Raw genomic sequence first — 13,732 nt, forward strand, 5'->3', positions numbered from 1 at the left:
GTGGCAAAAGTACATACATCCAGATAATGCTTGTACTTTTGCCATGTGTCAGCATTCTGTCATTCTAGCTGGTCAGCCCAGCGAGAATGGTTGACTATTCAGACGCTGACACGTGTCCAGACCATTCCCGCTTGTCAGACCAGCGAGATTGTGACGTGGCATTTTGGCAAAAAAATTTCCTGATGTGGCAATCCGGTAATTTTTTGCCTAAAAGGTGGCAATATGGTCAAAGTCCCCTTGACTTGCGCATTCTGACTCAAATGATGCTTTGTAAGCCAATCTGTTACTTTGTTCCCTTCACGCAGAACATGAAGAACTCTCACAGACCACGATCTATTAAGAAGCTTCTTAATATCCTTAACTAATGGCAATAGTGGATGATCTTTATCACATTGCTGAAGAAGTTGTTGCGCAGCTAAAGAATCTCCTTCAAGTAAAATTTTCCTATAGCCGTTCTCCCAAGCCAGATTAAGACCCACAAGAATTCCCCAAAGCTCAGCTGTCACAGTATTTCCAGCACCCAATCTTTTATTAAACCCGATCAACCAAATACCAGAGCTGTTTCTAATGACTCCTCCACAAGTAAAGAGACCCCTATGACCACCATTAGCTCCATCAACATTCAATTTCAGCCATCCCTGAGGGGGAATTCCCCATTTAACCACTCTAGGCCGTGAATGATGCAGCCCACCAATCCTAAGATTCATATTTGATTCCACCATTCTCTCCACATAACACCAAATCTGTGACAGCATAGCTTGCGGAGGACTAGTCTTATCTTGGAAAACAAGACTATTCCTATCCTTCCAGATTTGCCAAGCTGTAACACCAAAGACCAAAGACCAATCAAAACTGTTTGAGATACCTGCATTAGAAGAGAGATTAAAAGATAACCAGTTAGTGAGATTAAGAGATACAAAGGTATCCCATTGCATAGGATGAAAAAGAGAGCTCCAGATCTGTAACACCCTTGGACAGCTTCTAATAGCATGAAGAATATCTTCCCTCTGTGCCATACATCGAGGGAAAATATCACTATCAGCCATATTTCTATTAGTTTGCGTAGCATTAGTGAGCAAACTATTACTCATCATTAACCAAAGGAAAGTCTTAATACGCGGTGAACCATCCCAACTCCAGATTCTCTTCCAATGCTGCCCATGATTTTCTTCATCAGTTGCTGTGATAAGACTATAAGCTGAACGAACTGAGAAGCAACCATCCCCAGATTCCTTCCAAATTACTTTATCGTCTTGGTCCACCGAAGTTGGAGCCATGATACTAGCAATACTATGATTCACTTCCCTAGGTAACAAATGAGTAAAAGCTTCCTAATTCCAAACTCCTTGCTGCGTAACATAATTAGCAACAACCAGCTCCCTATCACCATGATTAAGAGGATAAAGAACCAAATCTTCTATAGCCCCAAAACCAGGAACCCAACTATCAGTCCAAAACTTACAGTGTTGTCCATTGCCCAAAAGGATTGAAGAACCATCTATCACATCCTGCCAAACATGCACAATCCCTCTCCACAGGTTCGAAGACTTCTGAGGCTTATTCATGGTTGGAAGCAAACCATCTTCAAGGTTGTATTTCACCTGAAGCACCTTAGTCCAGAGATTATCTTTATGAGTCACTAGGCCATGCCCTATTTTCATGATCAAGGCTTTATTCATATCACGCATATTTCTAAACCCCAAACCACCAAGATCCTTTGGCTGACAAACACGATTCCAAGCAACCAGATGAGGCTTTCTAATTACAGGTGATGAACCCCAAATAAATTTCCTAGTAATTTTGTCCATATCATCATAAAGAGACATAGGAAGGAAGCTAGTCTGCATTGGATAGATGGGAATCGATGATAAAACTGCTTTTGCTAATGTCACCCTACCAGCTAAAGACAAGGATGATTGGGACCAACTTGATAACCTGTCTCTCAACCGATCCATAACATAATTGAAAGTAGATCTTCCAACTCTACGATGATGCAATGGAACTCCAAGGTATTTACCCAAATCAGGTGTTATGCTAAAACCTATAGCTTCACACACCTCATTAGCTCTAATATGACTTACATTCTTCGAAAAGAAAACTCGACTTTTATCCTTACTAACCTTCTGCCCAGAGGAGGCACAAAAACAGTCAAGAATATTAGATATAATATTTGCTTGATCCACATCTGCCTCAGCAAACAATAACAGATCATCCGCAAAGAATAAATAAGATATAGGAGGGCACTTTTTATTAAGGTATATTGGCTTCCAAGCTTTCTGATCCACTGCAAGCTGAATCATATGAGCTAATCTTTCTACACACAGAACAAACAGATAAGGAGATAGCGGATCCCCCTGTCGAAGACCTCTTGAAGGCTTAAACTCTTTAGTAGTAGCTCCGTTCCAAAGCACATTTATAGTACAAGTGGAAACACAACACATTATTAAGGAGATTATATTCTCAGGCAAAGCAATATCCCTTAAAGTATCTTCTAAAAATTCCCAACTGATTCGGTCATATGCCTTTGTCAAGTCCAGCTTCACTGCCATCCAACCTTTTTTCCCTTTCCTACTTCTCATAGAATGAATTATTTCTTGGGTGATAATGATATTATCCCTACTATGCCTACCCTTCACAAAACTACACTGATTGGGCATCACAAGATTCGACATGTGCTCCTTAATCCTATTAGTAACAAGCTTAATAATCACCTTGTAAGTCACATTACACAGACTTATAGGTCTAAACTGAGTTATCTTCTCTGGGTTATCAACCTTCGGGATTAAACAAATCAAAGTTTGATTAATGTCCCGAACAGAATGAGGCTGTTGGAAAACTTTATTAACTAGATTAATGACCGAATCCCCTACAACATGCCATTGAGATTGAAAGAAAGCAGCATGTAGACCATCCACCCCTAGAGCTTTAAAAGGACCCATGCTATCAATCACAGCTTTGATCTCATCCCTACTTGGAGAAACACCCATCCTATCCAACATAGACATATCAAGTCTGGGAAAAACCCCTTTAATTGGAAAAGCTTGCCTTCGAGACTCCTCCTCGGAGTAAAGTTTGGTATAAAAATTAACTGTTAACTCCACAATTTCCTTACCATCCCCAACCCAATCACCATCATCATTCCTTAACATCTTAATACGATTTCTTCTCCGTTTAGCTGTTGTAACTGAATGGAAGAATTTATTATTTTTGTCTCCAAAGGCTAACCAATTACTCCTTGAGCGTTGGAACCAAGTAAGCTCCTCTCTAAGATAAATAACATCAAGCTTCTTCCATAATTTCCTTTGCAATTGCTCCAAAGGACCATGAGCACATTCATTAAGCGGATCATCAATACCACGAATCCTAGCATGGAGATTAGCTTTCTCGCAAGTCTCAGCCCTGAAAACCTCTCTATGCCAATCTAAAGCCTGTTGCTGAAATTTAGGGCAAGCCACATTCCAATTCAGATCTTTATTCCAGCACAATTTAACCACCTCTTCAAAGTCTCCACTAGTGAGCCAAGCTGCTAAGAACCGAAATGGCTTAACACCATTTTCAGCCCTATAAGGTTGCCCATCCCAAAGAAAAATAGGTCGGTGATCAGAAGAATAAAAAGGAAGATGATTCACCCACCTATCAAGAAATTTAATATTCCAAGCCTCATTAGAGCACAACCTATCAAGTCTTTCTCTAAGAGACCCCTTCCTCCAAGTAAAATTAGGACCCTTGTGACCAGCATCAGACAGCTTACAATCATCCAAACAATCCTTAAATTCATTCATAGCACCCCAACAAGGATCCCCACCCCCTGTTTTTTCTGAATTAGTTAAGTAAAAGTTAAAATCACCCATCATTGCCCAGGGTATAGAAGGTTGAGTACACAACAAACGAAGATTATCCCACAAAATTCTACGTTCCACACGTTTCGGGCTCCCATAAATAAACGTCATCTCTTCAGTTTTTTTCTCCAGTTTCCATGATAGTTTAGCATGAACATACTGGTGATGATTATCCAAAACCTGCACTCCAACGTCCAAATTATTCCACATAAGCCAAATGCCCCCTGAGTAACCTACTGCACTCCTTGTATAGTGGTTATTAAAACCAATACTCTTTATTACTTGATCAGCTCTTTCACCATTAATCCTAGTCTCAAGAAGAACCAGTAACTTAATACGATACTTTCTAGCAATATCTTGAAGAAGGGGACAAAGTCCTTTCCTCCCTGCCCCCCTTACATTCTATACACACACTATCATTAAAAACCAGATAGAATTGGGGTAATAAAATGGTTTGAAACCACCTACCTGAGTTCAGTGTGAACTGTGATGCCACCCAAGGTGACAATTTCCTCTGAAGAGTACATCCCCTTATGAGATTGATCATACTGACGCATAAGCTCCAAAGCATCCGGTGGTTTCATCTCCTTGCTACTTTGGACATCGTGTTGTTGAACAATCTTTACATGATTCTGACCTAACTGTTTCTCCACGCGATTTCCATCCGAAGGCATGAAAGTAACACCACGGTCTTATTTCGGGTTTGTCTTAGAAGTCACATTGGACTTCTTAATACTGGACCTGGGTTTAAGCAGTTGGCCCCCACCACGAGTCTGCTTCACCACCTTGGAATTGGACTTATTAATCTTTGGGATATTCCCAAATGTTAGATTGGGCCCAAGGCTAACCTTTGTGCCTGATACACTTCCTTTTTCTTTTACTGCAATAGGGACCCCACCTTCCATGTCATTCATTTTCCCACCATCTCCTAACTGCCTATTTTTATTAATTTCCAGAACCTTCTTGCCGTTACCAACAGCTACGTCAACCGTCTCCTTTGAAATATTATTCTGCGTATCGTCAATGGGCGTTTCTTGAACCTGACTAATGATATTTAAATCAGCATTCAAATCAGAATTTAATATTTCGTAACGTGATCCACCAGTCTTCGCCGGCGGTCGCTGCCCAGCTCCGCCACCCTTTCGTGTTAGCTCATTTGGATTACCACCTTGGTTCAGATTCACCTGAAAATTCTTCCTTCCTCTTATAGGTCTTTGAACAATCATCCAACTCCCAAAAGCTTCTCCATCAATCTCCACTCGCTTCCTTGACTCTCCAGTAGCATGTTGTGGGCCATGTCCCAAATCCTTTGCTTTTTCCCCTGCATTGATAATAGTTGGACAACTATCCTTCCTATGACCAAATCTTCCACACTTAAAACAAATCATGTGTAATCCCTCATATGCAACTTGAAACATACGTCCATAAATATTAAATTTGGACAAAAAAGCTTTTCGCAAATCAACCTCAACACATATTCTGGCAAATCTTGCCCTCTGTGTTATTTCCCTCTCTCCTACTTCACACCGCTTAATAGAATTCTGATCAATTTTAAGTGGCTTCCCAAACATACTTCCAATTCTCCAGAGATGCTTAGACGTATATAACTCAATGGGAAGTATAATGACCCTAACTGGTAAATCTTAGTTAGAGATTTAATTTAAGGATTTAAATGCCATAATTAGATTCAGTGAGCGATTTCGAGTATTTTGACTGTAATCATGACTATGTTATGAACAGTGCGTTCTGCCGGAGAATTTACAGTTTGTGAATTAACCGGTAGAGCTTAAAATGAGCAAAATAATTTTAGGAACATAATTTGAAAATTCTGATGACAAATATGAGTTCAGAACGAAAAATTGTATAGTCTGGCACTTTCCGTGAAAATCTCGTGAATAGTGTTTCTACCGGGTATTTTGTACTGCTGTTTAAGCAACCGGTAGAGTCCAGAAATAAATAATTGATGAAATAAGAATAAGAAAGTCCAATATATGCCAAGCAAGTCAATATAGGCCCAAGAAAATGATAAGTTTATAAGTTTTAAGTTTCGTAAGTAAATGAAGTACAATTAGTGATGCAAGTGCATTTGTCAAAAACGGTGCAAAAACCATACTGTGAATTATGAATATTGTTCCTTAGGAAATAAAAATTAATGTAAATGATTTTAGGAAATAAAAATATGTTTGTAGCTTTGAGTTAGTTCCGGGTCAATTTAAGTTAAAATACGCGATAAAAAAACATCCGATGAAAATGGCCACATGTGCCTATATAGCCTTGTCACTTAAATGAAACACTATTCATTTCAGATTTTCTTCTTCTCTCTCTTGCATGGCCGAGCTGCACATGGAGGGGAAGGGGCTAGGGTTTCAAATTTTCCTTCTTTGATTTCTTCATCATCCATCCACCAAATCCAATGACCCACCACATGAAATTGATTGGAAACCACTCAATGAATCCATTCCACCTATCCATTTGAGCTATAGTTGAGTGTGTGAAGAGTTATTCCTCCTCTCATTTTCGAGTTACTATTCATTGGAGGAGAAAAAGTGAGTTTTTGATGGAGCTTGGCTTGGAGGTTGCTTTCTAGGCTTTGGGAAGTTGATTAGTGGTAAGAAACCTTTGTTTCCATGATGATATTTTGATGGTTTGTGTCATAGAAATTGTGAGCATGTGTTGGTGTGAAATAAATTAGTTTAAAATTTGAATTGATGATGGATTGATGATGTGTTGGATATAGGAATGTGGAATAAGCATATGAACATGTATAAAAATTGGAAAAAAATCCCATGATGTCATACCCTAGATTTCGGCCTTGATAGGGTAATTAGGGGTGATGCACAAAGATTTATTGTATGTATTGGGAAGGTTTAATGTGCTTGAATAAGAGGAAATTTGATGAGTTAGTAAGAATGTTAAATTTGAAAGAAAATCCTTTGAAACATAACCCTTGATGTTCGGCCTTGAAGGATTTAAAGAGCTTGAGATTCCCAAAAATTAAATAGGAACTTGGTATATATTATACATTTATGTACGTGTAGTTGTTAAATTAAGTGAGGAAAATGTATTGTAAAAGAGAAGGATCCTTGGAAATTCCCTTAAAGGATTCGACATATAGGGTGTTTAGGGAAAGATGTTGTCATATTTTATTTTAATAAAATATGTGTGTTTCAAAGTATGAAAATGATAAGTCATGAAGTGAAATGGTTTGTAAAGAAATCATGGAAAAATATATTGATTTCCTAATTTTAGGCCCACGGTCCTTTAAAGTAAAATGCTATGATTTATGTTGGAAATTCGTAAGGGAATGAATTATTAAATTAAAGAACACCAACGGTTATAAAGAGGTCTAGACTTGTGTATTGGCATAGGATTGGCAAAAATGCAAAGAAATGAAAAGAAGCGATAAGATGTATGCCTTATGTGAAAGCTAGGCATGATGGCATTTTATTAATTGGTATTTGTGGATTCTTGCTCTAGGTGTACCTAGGGACTGAAAAGGAATCAGAATCTCTTGAAGATATATAAGTAACTTGTGCAACAAGTAAGGGTATTGGTAAAGCTTCAAGAGGTAAGCTCTATGTTTAAGGAGTCTTTTCCTGCTTGAGTGCTCCACCATGGTTAGTGAACTATGGTTGGACTGTATGACTGTAATTTAGATGCTTTGTATAGATGCATTCATATAGAGTTATTTGATAACATGATATGTTTTGCTCTGATATGACTTCTGTAATTTGATTTCTGTAACAATCTCTGGCCATTGATTGTATAGTACCCGGACGTCCGCTTTGGGGTCCTCCCTCGGGACTGATGGTGTACTCCTCTGATATGTCTGGTTCCGCTTTGGGGTCCTCCCTCGGGAACACGTGCGTTGATTTCCGCTTGGGGTCCTCCCTAGGGAATGACGGCGCACATCTCTGATATGATATGGATATATGCTCTGTTCTGTTATGATATCTGTTATATGTTGTATTCGTATACTTTGTATCTGACTTTCATGCAGGAGTGAGCCAGGGGTATGGAGAATTCTCTATAAACCTGGAGCTTATTGAGATTTGTAATCTCACCCCTCTTTGGGGACACATTTTCAGGTGCCCAGATTGCCGGTGAGTCCTCACTAGGCAGGGACACGACACGTGGCTGAGGCAGTTGACAGATTGGATTTTGAGTGGCTGTAGGCTACTACCTTTTTGGAGTGTTTGATGTATTTTAGTATTTTCGCATTTGATGGATCATGATATTGATCCTTTATTGTGTATATGGCCTGTATATGTTTTGTACATGTCTGTCGCTTTGATGCATGTACATTTGGGTATTCAGGCACGTTATATGATGAGGTAGTATTCAGATATGTTTACGTGTTGGATTGCATGCTGTTAGATATAGTGGCACTGAGCCAAGTTATGCATGCGCCCATGGATGGGCATTTGATTATATTTGTATAAACTGTTTATCAGGAAATGCTTCTGTGAGGGATTGGAAAATCCCCAGTTGTCCGATTTATAGAGGAAACTCTGCCCGTTTTTCGTTTACGACGAATGAGAATTTAAAAAGAAAAAGAAAAAGCTAGCTCGTATTTTCAGAAGTTAAGTCTTCCGCTGTTTTCTGTTTTATCATATGTATGTTAATTGAACCGGCTCGAGACGGGGATGTTACAGGAAGACCAGGTATTCTGATCCATATAGCAAGCTTTTTAACAGAGTCATCAAACGGATCAAAAAAAGATCTCCATCGCTGTACTGTTACATAGTGATCAGCGACCACCCAAGGACCCTCATGCAATACATGAGTATAATCCTTCTCATTACTGAATCTCACCAAGTAAAAATCATTCTCAAGATCAATGAACTCATGAGAACAAGTTAAACCCCACATCTTCTAAAGTCTAGTAGTAAAAAACTTCGCTCCCAACCTCTTCCCCAGTAGTTTAACTATCAGTGTATTTTCCCACTGTTTACAATTTTCCTTGTATTCTTCTACTGGAAATCTATACGTAGGACATAAAGGATCATCTTCCCCAATCTCCACCTGCCTCAACTTTTCTTCTAGGTCTTCCTCATCCCTTTTCAGCTTTGATAACCAATCATTCTCCACACTCTCTACTTCTCCCCAATTCCCATTAAACTGCATTAAGCTATCCTTATAAGAAATCACCTTCCTCTGTCCACCTCCTGTCTCAGCACCATCCACCGTGGCAACCTCCTTCATTTTTTTGATACTCCTTTGGAGGAGATCCTCCTCTTCAGCCGTGGAAGCTTGAATATCCATCTTTTCTTTCTTTCCTCTCTCTAGTTTTCTTTCTTTTCTGCTACGTAGCCTTGAATTCAAAGAAAGAGGAAATACAAATTCTGCTCTGATTTCTCTAATGGGTGACACGTTAATTTTTTAGGACTGAGTTGAGGGTTTACTCTAAACATTAAAATGAGGGGATGCAAAATCTAACAAATAGTTCTCATTTTCTTATCCTAATCTGAGTCATGGATTTGTTATGGATGTATCATGGTCAAGTGAGCCAACTCTTATTGATCCAAAGGAGTTTGGAATATTTTTAAAAATACTTATTTGTATTAACAATAAAAAATAATTATAATAAATCCTATAAATATTTTTCCTCTTAACCAGAAAGGCAACGGGAGCAAAAGTAGGATGTATAATATATTTATATATATATGTGTGTGTTATATATATAAGATATTCTTGCACCAATGTAAGAATAAGAAGTCTTACACCAAATTTTGATCATTGATTTGCTTGAATCAAACAGGTCACATACATAATACATTAGAACCGTTTGATATAAATATAATCAATGATCAAAATTGACAGTGTAACTTACACTGGGGTAAAATGATTCTAATGTTGTATATATATATATATATATATATATATATATATATATATATATATATATGACAACTGATGATTGCCGTGGATTTAGTTTTTATAATTTATTGGGTCATATTTATTAATTAATTATTAATTTTTACTAAATTATATTCGTTAGATTGATGAAAATCAGCAATTAAGATTTGGTGTCAAACTTTTTAGTATACCGGTGTCAAATGATATATATATATATATATATATATATATATATATATATATATATATATATATATATATATATATATATATATATATAGGGACATGATATTCTTACACCGGTGTAAGAGTTAGAAGTGTTACACTTAATCTTGACCATTGATCCACTTGTATCCAATGGCTCACATTACTAAAAAATTTGAGCCCTTAGATATAAGTGGGATCAGCGGACAAGATTAAGAGAGTAACTTATATTGGTGTAAAATGATCATAACCCATATATATATATATATACACGCGCATATATATATGGGATAGGATCAGTGTTTTAAAACTCGGCTCGGACCGGCCGGTCGTCCCGTGACTCGGTGACCCGGTGGGTTCCCCGGTCCGAGCGGGTAGTTGGACCGCTTCTGCAATCAACCCGGATTGGACCGGTTGACCCGGCCGAAACCTGGCGACCCGGTGACTCGGTTGACTCGGGTTAGACTGGTTATTCTTTTTTTTTTTTTGGTCAATCTTTTTTTTTGTTGATAAGAACTCTTGAATTAAATCATATTCATATTTTATGATGAATATGATTAAAAGTAAGGTGAAAATAATAATGTATTTTAGATTAGTGCAGTTCATTTATGTAATTTAGTTGCATCTTATAATGATCTCATGAAGTTGAGTGGTGATAAACACTGATGGTCTCATGATCTCATCTCAACGGTTGACACTTTTTTTTAGTGTATATTTCATGCATACTATTTGTTATCATGATTTAATTTATCCGTATCATGTCAAGCACAAAAGGTGCATTTAACTTATATTACAATTTTAATCCAATATTAGGATATGATCTAGAGCTAGAAGCTTAGAAATATATAATATTTGCTATAATTGAAAATCAATTTATTTTTGAAGCTCGTTGATAGTTTTTTATGTGATTTTTTATTAATATAAGTAATACTTTTATATTTTTAATATGTGAACAGTAAATCCGGTTCAACCCGGTTCAACCCGGTTGAACCAGTGACCCAGTGACCCAGTACTTCAACTGGTTCGATGACCGGTCCGAGTTTTAAAACACTGGATAGGATCCTTTGACACCTGTGTCAAGTTTGAAATTTGACACATCATCTGAGAGCCATTAGATCAAAAAAGATCAATGGCTCTGATGTTAGAGTCTCTTTGTTTTTTGTCCGTTAGAAAATTCAATGGTCTTTTAAGTTTGATGTAACGGCCATGTGCTGCACTAAAGTTGTTTGATGAGTCTTAACGGTATCATAATGGGTCAGCTTTGGGTAGTATAATGAGTCATTAAGTTAGAGTTTATTTGGGTGTAATGTGTCTCTTAATGTTATGTTTTTCAGTTTTAGTTTCTGGTTTATATATTAAGTTTGAGTCAGTTTATGAAATTTGTATTCCCTCTTCAAACATTGTGAGTTATATTTCTGCATCTTAATTTTTCTCTATCAGTGGTATCAAGAGCCAGGTTGAGAGTTAAACACGTGAGGGAATTGAGTTGTGAAAAAAAAAAGTGAAGAGTCATGGCCACAGATTCTAATTTTGTGCAAGCAGCCATTCCACGTTTCGATGGTCATTATGATCATTGGAGCATGTTGATGGAGAATTTCCTTCGATCCAAGGAATATTGGGATGTAGTTACCAATGGTGTTGTTGAACCAGCACTAGCAGAAGGAGATCAGTTGACAGCAGCACAACGAGCAGCTCATGAAGCAGTAAAGTTGAAGGATTTGAAGGCGAAGAATTATCTCTTCCAGGCCATTGACCGTTCTATCTTGGAAACCATTCTTTCCAAAGAAACTTCCAAGGATATTTGGGACTCCATGAAAAAGAAGTATCAAGGCTCTGCAAGAGCAAAGAGGCAGCAGCTTCAAGCTTTACGCTCGGAATTCGAAACACTTCGAATGAAGTCGGGAGAATCAATTGCAGATTATTTCTCTCGCGTGATGACCGTTGTCAATAAAATGCGAATTCATGGAGGCAGGACAGAAGAAATAACTGTCATAGAAAAAATTCTTCGATCATTAACAGCAAAATTTAACTTTGTTGTTTGTGCTATAGAAGAACTACAGATATAGATGATTTGTCACTTGATGAATTGCAGAGCTCATTGGTGGTGCATGAACAGAAGTTCAAACAGGAAGACACAGATGAGCAAGCATTAAAGGCTTCTACCGATACTCGTTCCAACAATTTTCAAGGAAGGGGTAGAGGCAGAGGTAGAGACAGAGGTAGAGGCAGAGGAAGGTCCACTAATTTCAGAGCCAATAATGATCAATTTCAAGGTAGAGGCAGAGGAGGAGCCCCTGATAAATCCAAGGTAGAATGTTTCAGGTGTCATAAATTTGGTCATTATCAATCTGAATGTTATACTAAGCTGCCAAATAGCAAGGAAAAAGGAGAAAGTTCAAACTTTGCAGAAAAGGAGGAAGGTGAAACCTTATTGATGGTTGCTAAAGATGAAAAGCAAATTGAGCCAGATGTTTGGTATGTGGATACTGGCTGTAGCAACCACATGAGTGGTAGTAAGTCTTCTTTCTCTCATCTGAATGAAAATTTTCAATCTACTGTGAGTTTTGGTGATCATTCTACTGTGAAAGTAATGGGAAAAGGTGACATTAAAATAAAAACCAAGAATGGTTTTGTGAAAACAATATCTAATGTATTGTATGTTCCTGATTTGAAAAGTAATTTATTGAGTGCTGGCCAATTACAAGAAAAGGGTTATGTGATCACTATTAAAAATGGTGTTTGTGAAATATATGATTCTGTTAGAGGTGCTATTGCTGTTATTCAAATGAGTTCAAACAGATTGTTTCCATTAAAGATTGAAGGAATCCAATCTAGTTTAAAGGCTAAAATGAAAGATCCTTCATGGTTGTGGCATTTTCGCTATGGCCATTTGAGCTTTGGTGGGTTGAAGACGCTCCAACAGAAAAATATGGTGACAGGCCTCCCTCAAATCATAATTCCTCATTCCTTAGTATGTGAAGAATGTGTTGTTAGCAAACAACATCGTTCTGAATTTGCAAAAGGGAACTCATGGAGAGCAAAGGGAATTTTGCAATTGGTGCATTCAGACATTTGTGGTCCAATAAATCCAATTTCTAATGGAGGTAAAAAATATTTAATTACCTTCATTGATGATTTTTCTAGAAAAACGTGGGTTTATTTTTTACAGGAAAAGTCAGAAGCTTTCTCTACATTTAAAAATTTCAAAGCTCGTGTGGAGAATGAGACAGGAAGGATGATTCAGACACTTCGCACAGATCGTGGTGGTGAATATTGCTCAAAAGAATTTGAAGCTTTTTGTGAAGAACATGGCATCCGAAAAGAGCTTACAACTGCGTATACACCACAACAAAATGGTGTATCAGAGAGGAAGAATAGAACCATCCTCAACATGGTTAGAAGCTTGTTGGTAAGAGGAAGAGTTCCAAAGACGTTTTGGCCAGAAGCAGTAAACTGGTGTATTCATGTCTTGAACAGAAGTCAAACCTTTGCAGTGACGCCATAAGAGTTGGGAGAAAACCAAATGTGGATCACTTTAGAATTTTTGGATGCATTGCATATGCTCATGTCCCGGAACAGAAAAGAAAAAACTTGATGACAAGGCTGAAAAATGTGTCTTTCTAGGTGTAAGTGATACATCTAAAGCATATAAATTATTTAATCCACTGACGAAAAAAATTGTGGTTAGCAGGGATGTTGTTTTTTATGAAGAAAACACTTGGGATTGGAATATGCAGCAGCCTACCGAAGTTCTTTGTGATTTTGATTCTGAACAAGAGCAAATTTCAGCATCTAGTATGCCTGAAAATTCGTCCATTGCAACTTCTTCA

At 37.6% G+C, this 13,732-nt stretch overlaps 1 protein-coding gene across 1 annotated transcript; it reads right to left on the reverse strand.

Annotated features, from left to right (window-relative positions):
* Positions 1-4,531: 4,531 nt before the first annotated feature.
* LOC133309279 (uncharacterized) lies at positions 4,532-5,410 on the reverse strand. The gene has a single exon (XM_061510032.1). The coding sequence runs from the start codon at positions 5,408-5,410 to the stop codon at positions 4,532-4,534; it is 879 nt and encodes a 292-aa protein (XP_061366016.1).
* Positions 5,411-13,732: the final 8,322 nt, after the last annotated feature.

This window comes from Gastrolobium bilobum, unplaced genomic scaffold (genome assembly GCF_033153095.1).
Source record: "Gastrolobium bilobum isolate Gb01-03AN ecotype WA unplaced genomic scaffold, APGP_CSIRO_Gbil_v1 utg3577, whole genome shotgun sequence".
NCBI classification, from domain to species: domain Eukaryota; kingdom Viridiplantae; phylum Streptophyta; class Magnoliopsida; order Fabales; family Fabaceae; genus Gastrolobium; species Gastrolobium bilobum.